This window comes from Arvicanthis niloticus, chromosome 22 (assembly GCF_011762505.2).
Source record: "Arvicanthis niloticus isolate mArvNil1 chromosome 22, mArvNil1.pat.X, whole genome shotgun sequence".
In the NCBI taxonomy this organism is placed as follows: domain Eukaryota; kingdom Metazoa; phylum Chordata; class Mammalia; order Rodentia; family Muridae; genus Arvicanthis; species Arvicanthis niloticus.
Genome location: NC_133429.1, coordinates 51,542,816 through 51,551,020, shown reverse-complemented (window position 1 = coordinate 51,551,020; position 8,205 = coordinate 51,542,816). Strand labels below are relative to the sequence as shown.

Sequence of the window (8,205 nt, the reverse complement as noted above, 5' to 3'; positions counted from 1 at the left end):
TCTTTTGCGGTCAATTGTTCTACATCAGCCTAAAATTCAAGGTTCTCACTATGAATCTTCACTAAACTAGTCTGAAACATGCAATGTAGACCAGGCTTGTCTTGAACATAGTACCACTCACCTTTGCCTCCTTAGTGCTGTGATTAAAGGTAAGCCCCAACACACTAAATTCTTTTTGTACCTTAAATTTTTACTTTTAATATCTACTTCAAATAACACAGAATTATGGAACCACAATTTTATATGTAAGTATGTCATGATATTCAAATAGCAGAAAAATCTATCATCAATACTCTAAAAGCAATGATTTAAGAAAGCAAAAGAAGTGTGTGGGGTGGTGTGTGCGTGTGTGTGTTTATTCAGAAGTATATTTTTATAAAAAGCATTTCTGTACTATATAATTGGTGAATCCCCCAGGAATCATATATTTGGATCCTAGTTACACTGAGAATTTTCTATTCTTGTGAGATTTTTCTGTAGAACACCGAGAAACAAAAACTCATTGCTATAATAAGACAGTAAAATTCTATATAACACTCTATGTTACATTCAGCAAGGTTTATAATACTTGAACTGCAGTGTAGACTAGAGAGTGATATAATAGACTTCATATAAATATGAAATAAATTAGTCAAAAATACTTCTAAGAGAACATTTATTCTGCATGTGTTTTGTGGTAGAACAAGGTATGTGTGGAGAGGGGTGGATTATTTGTGCTTTGTATTCACAAGGATGATGGCTGTTTTGAAGTGCAGCAAGTCTGCTCAAATCTGGGCAGAGAGCCTATTAATAAAAGTGTTGACCACAAAAAGGGCTGGTATTTTTGCCATTTATATTTGATTTGTGGATAATTGTAAAGCATTAGTACATCAATACACTCATGGCGTAAAATGGAAACATTGAATTTTTAATGTTCTCCAACATTTCATTGAACAAACTAAACATAAGTGCACTCATTGACTTGTGTCATTTTATTCTGCAGGGAATTTTTAAAGCATGAGACTAAATACAAATGTGATTGTTGAGGCAGGAAAAGTCAGTGGTTTATTGCAATAGAATTTCATTACATGGTGGTGCATTTGTACCAATGTTATCATTGCAATGACTTGCGTAAATGGGAACATTGTGTAATATTTCACAACCATCCAACATGCTCCTGTGAACTGGGTATTCCTCATCCAATAATTTAATAACAAACAAAGAAAATACAGATTCTGTTTTTAATGAATCATGTTTGAACTATTATAAATTCTTCAATTTATATTACAATTATCAGGTAAGTTCTTTTAAAACTTCATGTCACAAACACTGGGAAGACTTTTCAGTTTGTTTTTGCTTTTTGTATTTTTATTTGTTCTGCTTCTAAAAAATATTATTTTCATTATAAGTTGAAATATTTCTCTTAATAGCCCCAATGTAGAAGACATGATCTTATAGGGCAAAAATTTAAATTTCAATATTAACTTTTTAAAAAGTAAAAGTAACCCAGGAAGAGATTTTTCCTTAGATTGCTTTCTACATCTGATTAAATAAAATGTGTGTAACTTGGATTTTAGTAAGAATTCCTTTTCAAAGTCTATCTAAAGTTTTGATGCAACTGAAATTTCAGAGGCATGTCTTGTTAAACCAATCTGTCTTTATATCACTTCCTGTCTCAAACACAACCTGAATATAATTTTTTCTTCAAAGTCTTCAACCCCTTGAAACATACGTAGAATATTGACAACAGAAATTTTTATGTGAATAGGTAGAGCAAAACCAAGTATTTCTACTTATTTAATTGCAAGGTGCCCTAATATTTAATATTGTTAATGTGTTAGGGTGTCTGTATCTTCAAATTTTTCTCATCAGAAGTTCCATCATCTACTGTAAATTGAAATTTGAGACACAATCTCTTCTTTTCCTCTAGATCATGCTTACTTAATATACATTAGTGTTCTTACTATTTAAGGAATGAACATTTGTAATGAAGGCATATCTGTATCGATGTTTCACCATAATTTTTACATTGCTCAACAGCTATAGGATTTTTTTTTATTATGAATTCTCCTAATTTAGAAAGATACATTTACCTTTGGGCTGCTTTGATGTTTATTTCCCCTGACTTTAAATTCTTCTTCCCATAAAACATTCTAAGAGAATTTTAGATATCTCTGCCTCTTCTCTATTTACTAAATCACTATGCTAGACACTATATGATTTAGCTCATAACAAGGCAATCAGCTATTTCCAGCCATCTACATGATCATTAAAATTTATATTAAAATGTGGTGTGAGAGAAGTGGTACTTCAGGGAAATGCCTTCAGAGAGAGGGGTTAGAAGACTTCAAAGGGGAACAAAACAGAAATTACTCCCTCTGAACTATCTGAAATTCAGAATCATTAACTACAAAACAAATTATGTGCTGGGAGTAAAACTGCATAGCCCAAGAATTATTTAGCTGTGTAAGACTCTGAGTTCTACAGTAACAACCAAATAAAACAAAATAAAACAAAGCAAAACAAAACATAACAAAACAAACAAAACCAGACAACAAGTATGTCCAGTGTTTCGAGCTTGTTACTACTTAAATGAAATAGGTAAAGTCATTCAGTTAACCTAGGTTTATTTCAATAAATGTGGGCTTTAAAAGACAAATGTATCTTACTTTAAATATGTAGTAAATATGGGTTTTATTTTACAATATCTAATATTAAAAAGAAAAATAATATATCTTAATTCATACATATTAGAAAGGAATTAAGTGCCTTATTTAGCTTTGTCGGTTTTCCAATTCATCCTAAAGATAAGAAATAGTGGTTATTCTCATAGGCTTAAAGCATTATTACTATGTTTACAATAAACCTTTAATTATCCACAGATACAAACAATATGTATATGTTATATAGATATAAATATACAACTTTTTAAGACATAAAGTGGTTTCACATGCATACCATGAACATCAGTTTTCTACTGTAGGACACATTAGTTAGAACTGTTATTTTGCTTGACTGATCCTTCTTCCTCATTCAGGAGAGTTTGAGCCAAAGGTAGCAGTAGAGAAGTGTATCTTACAAATTGTATCTCACAGACAGTGATGACACACTCTTGAGATCTGTAGTATCTTTCTTAATTTCAATTACTTTCAAGGTTCTAACAATGTGTGGACATCATCTTCCTCATCATGAGTGTTTACCTTTCTACTATTTTGAAAATCCCTCCCTTTCAATTTATTATGTGTGAGAAAGTTCTCTTCTGTTTAGTGTTAAATCCTGTTCAGCTGAAGAGTATTGTTAGTTATTGAGGCCACTGTGAATAAAAGTGTTTCATAAAATCATTTTCTCACTTAGGTGCAAAGTAACTATATCAATGAGATTAAGCAATGTAACTTATTGAATAAGTAATTGAGAAAATATTTGAAAAAAACACTCATGAAATGAACACTCATGAAACTGCAAACCCATGTTTCAAAAGATTAACATGCTTCCATTAATTGGAACAGGTGCTGACTCACATCTGCATATGAGAAGAAAATAAGTTCTTGTCAGTCAAGTAACGTGGATGAGGAAATTTTCATGGGAAGAACTGAAACTCTCTGCTTAAAATGTTTATTCATTGATTAAGATTATAAATATTACATTTTTATGGCTATGAAAGAAGAAATATGTTTTACTAGATGTGATTTTAGTTTCATATCTTCTATAGATTTGTTAGAACAAAACAGAAATGAAGAACCAATCAATGAAGATAGAGTTCATTTTGCTTGGACTGACAGATGACCCTCAGCTACAAATTCTGATTTTTCTGTTTCTGTTTTTCAATTACATCTTAAGTGTGATGGGGAACTTCATGATCATACTTCTCACCCTTGTGACTCTCCACCTCAAGACTCCTATGTATTTCTTCCTCCGTAATTTCTCTTTCTTAGAAATTGCATTCACCACAGTGTGCATTCCTAGGTTCCTGATAAGCATTCTCTCAGGAGACAGAACAATTTCTTACAATGCTTGTGCAGCTCAATTATTCTTCTTTTTTCTACTAGGGGCCACAGAGTTCTACCTCTTAGCTGCCATGTCCTATGATCGCTACGTAGCCATCTGCAGACCACTGCACTACCCCATCATCATGAATAACAAAGTGTGTCATCTACTGGTCCTCAGCTCCTGGGTAACTGGATTCTTAGTCATCTTTCCCCCTTTGCTCTTGGGACTCAAACTGGATTTCTGTGCTTCCAAAACAATAGACCACTTCCTGTGTGACACTTCCCCTGTCCTGCAGCTGTCTTGCACAGACACACATTTCATAGAATTGATGGCTTTTGCCTTAGCTGTCATGACACTTATCATCACCTTGATCTTAGTGATTCTCTCCTACACACTCATCATCAAAACAATCCTAAAGTTCCCTTCACCTCAACAACGGAGAAAGGCCTTTTCCACCTGCTCCTCACACATGGTTGTTGTCTCCATTACCTATGGGAGTTGTATCTTCATGTACATGAAAACATCAGCCAAGGAGAGGGTTACTTTAAATAAAGGTGTAGCTGTGCTCAACACTTCTGTGGCCCCTTTGCTAAATCCTTTCATCTACACCCTAAGAAACAAGCAGGTGAAGGAAGCTTTCAAACATTTGCTTCATAGATTTTGTTCTCTACAAAACAATGAGACAAGGTTTAGACATGCTATTGAAATACCAGTAGTAAAATAGACAGCAACTCTCAATTGCATTGTTTGTGATGAGAGCCATCAGTGTTTAAGGCACATCAAGTTTGTCCTCTCCAGATACTTACATAATCTTTTAGTTCCATACATGTTCCTAACTGAGGAATGTGAGTACCTTCTCAAAATGAGGTTTTATTTTTTTACATTTGAAAAGATAATTGCTAAAACTATGCTGTTTAAAATAGTATAAAACTATGCATCTAAAATTTTCAGTCAACACAAGCTTGAAAGTAAAAGCAAAATCACACTAAGTTGCCTTATGTTCAAACTTCAGATCATGAATGATAAAAATGATTTCCAAGTATTCACAAAAGGGAAATAAAATAGAAAGGAACAATGATGTAAATGTTATTTAAATATTGTCATAAATTATCATTGTCAAAGAGAGTGATCTATTTTAAATATGTCAAAAATGGAAAGTAGGTAGAACTATTTCCAATTTTGTGAGGAACTACCAGGTTGATTTCCAAAGTGTTTTTACCAGCTTGCAATGGAGAAGTGTTCCTCTTTCCACATCCTCACTAACATGTGCTGTCACCTGAGTTTTTGACCCTAGCCATTCTGATTGGTGTGAGGTGAAATTTCAAAGTTGTTGATTTGCATTTCCCTGGTGACTAAGGATGTTGACCTTTTCTTTAAGTGCTTCTCAGCCATTTGAGATTCTTCAGTTGAGGATTCTTTGTTTATCTCTGTACCCCAGTTGTAAATAGGGTTTTTTGTTCTCTGGAGTTTAACTTCTTGTCTTCTTTTTATATTTTAGATACTAGCTCACTATCAGATGTAGGGTTGGTAAAGATCTTTTCTCAATCTGTATACTGCTGTTTTGTCCTATTGACAGTGTCCTTTGCCTTACAGAAGCTTTTCAATTTTATGAGATCCCATTTGTCAATTGTTGATCTTAGAGCATCAGTCATTGGTGTTCTGTTCAGGAAATTTTCCTCTGTGCCCATGTGTTTGAGGTACTTTCTTACTTTCTCTTCTATTAGATTCAGTGAATCTCAGTTTATTTGGAGGTCCTTGATCTACTTGGACTTGAGCTTCATACAAGGAGATAAGAATGGATCAATTTGCATTCTTCTACATACTGACTGCCAATTGAACCAGTACCATTTGTTGAAAAGGCTATCTTTTTTCCACTGGATTGTTTTGGCTTTGTGTTAAAGATCAAGTGACCATAGGTGTGTGGGTTTATTTTTGGGTCTTCAATTATATTTCATTAATCTACCGGCCTGTCTCTGTACCAATAATATGTGGTGTTTTATCACTATTGCTCTATAGTATAGCTTGATGTCAGGGATGGTGATTTCCTCAGAAGTTCTTTTATTGTTGAGAATGGTTATTGCTGTCCTGAGATTTTTGTTACTCCAGATGGAACTAAACCACCAACCAAAGAGGGTGGGACCCATGGCTCCAGTCCTATATGTAGCAGAGGATGGTCTTGTCAAACATCAATGAGAAGGGAGCCCCTTGGTCCTGGGAAGGCTCGATTCCCTAGTGTAGCAAAATGCCAGGACAGGGAGGCAGGAATGGGTGGGTATGTGGGTGAACACCCTTATAGAAGCAGGGGGAAGCAGGATGGGATAAGGAGTTTCTGGAGGGGAATTGGGAAAGGGGTAACATTTGAAATGTAAGTAAATAATACATCCAATAAAAAATATAAAATCACAAGATGTTCATAGACAAAGTACAGTATTATTTTTAAAATGCTGTAATGCCCATTTTAAAATAATAGAAGAACACCCTAAATATATCATTAGGGTATCTAAAATGGAACAGATGATAACACAGTGAGAATTCTACATGTTATGAGATTGAAAAGGAAAGAGGAAAAAGATGTAATTGAAGAAGATGGAAAGATCTTCCATGCTCATGGATCTGCAAGATTAACATAGTAAAAATAGCTATCATACCAAAAGCAATTTACAGGTTCAATGGAATTCCCATCAAATTTCCAACTCACTTCTTCACAGAGATAGAAAGAACAATTCTCAAATTCAAAATGAGATTCTTAAATTACATGTGTATAGATACATTCTCTTCTTGTAGTTTTTTATGTTCTATTCAACTGAAACTAGATAGATTTAGCAAATTATTAAGCTACTTTGGACATTGCAAAGGACAGAGAAAAGCTAATTATTATGTAAATTATTGAAGTTGTCATAACAAATTAAAATTTTAGTATTTGAAAAATGAAAATAATTTTCAAATGAAAGATTACTCATGGTGAACCTTGAAAAGTTAACCAAGAAAATATTTAAGATTCCTATGTTGAGTGCAATAAATTATGCCAAGTAATTGCAATTTTGCTGAAAAATTATTCTCTTGTAAGAACATGTTAATGGAGAATATTAATTTTTTTAAACTTAATTAGAAGATATTGTGCTTTAAAATAATTTGACATCATAATCAATTGGTAAATTCAATTACAATGTCTAAATTTTGAAGGATAGGGTAACCCAAGATAGGCATTCTATTTATCATTAATTTGTATCTTGATTTGGAGAAATTTTTATAACTTAAATAAAAATCAGATACAATGCTCTAACAAATCTTTTCTCCATCAGTTTTTGTAAATAATGTATGTAAGAAAACTCTACAATCATTTTAAATGAATGCATTAGACAAGTGTTCACACTCATATAACTAGAAGGTAGCACAGTGAATTGTTCCCTCTGCCTATTCCAGTTACTGTGTGCCAATATCTATCTCAATCTGGAAATCTTGGGTATCTGCAGATTAGACTCTCTTTATAGACTCTCATAAAGTGTAACAGCACAGCTTTCTGCATTCTTCGGTTTACTTGTTTCAGTTCCCTAAACTTCCATGCATCTGCTCTGATTTTTGTAGCAGTGCGGCCACTGTGCTCTTCTCATGGCCAACTTTCCCCTCTTTATCTCAATAATTGCTGATTTGATTTCCTGCAAATCAATCCAGATGAATAAATTATTTACTTCAGTGGGTAGAAACATGAGAACAGGAAAGTCCACTTCCTAAGAGTCCTATTGGTCATGAGCAACTGCATCACCATGTCTTGGGAATTAAACTGGCCAAGGTAAATCTTTAGGAAAAAAAAAGAAAGAAAGAAAGAAAGAAAGAAAGAAAGAAAGAAAGAAAGAAAGAAGGAAGGAAGGAAGGAAGGAAGGAAAGAAAGAAAGAAAGAAAGAAAGAAAGAAAGAAAGAAAGAAAGAAACCCACGAAATTGTCTTTAATGAATAAAAGCAAAACTATTTAGGTATACAGTCAACATTCTGCTGTTCATGTTGGGACACACTTCATCTGGAAATTCGAACTCAACTCACCTACTCTTCTTTGGGTTCCAACACTCAACCTCCTGTGAAGAGGAATAAAGGCAGCTAAAGCCTCAGAGCTGTTGGAAGAATATTTAAGGAACTAATGTGAAGTTGAAACCCTGCCCTAACTACACAGACAAATGTTAAAAGTAATTGGTAACAGTTTTTAATCTTGTCTGGGAGAAATAATTCCAGTAATCTTGGCAGTCAT

At 33.6% G+C, this 8,205-nt stretch overlaps 1 protein-coding gene across 2 annotated transcripts; it reads left to right on the top strand.

Moving 5' to 3' along the window:
• Positions 1-550: 550 nt before the first annotated feature.
• LOC143436444 (olfactory receptor 6C6-like) lies at positions 551-7,253 on the top strand. Of its 2 annotated transcripts, none has more exons than XM_076920818.1 (2): positions 551-686; positions 3,486-7,253. In XM_076920818.1, exon 2 carries the CDS (start codon positions 3,710-3,712, stop codon positions 4,688-4,690), a length of 981 nt encoding a protein of 326 aa, XP_076776933.1. In that variant the 5' UTR covers positions 551-686; positions 3,486-3,709; the 3' UTR covers positions 4,691-7,253. The 2 variants fall into 2 exon arrangements, with proteins under 2 accessions (XP_076776933.1, XP_076776934.1); XM_076920819.1 differs by having other exon boundaries at positions 557-686; positions 4,026-7,253.
• The last annotated feature ends 952 nt before the right edge of the window (positions 7,254-8,205 follow it).

Excerpts from the sequence above, each read along its gene's own strand:
- LOC143436444 (XM_076920818.1), top strand. The coding sequence starts at position 3,710 with ATGAAGAACCAATCAATGAAGATAGAGTTCATTTTGCTTGGACTGACA.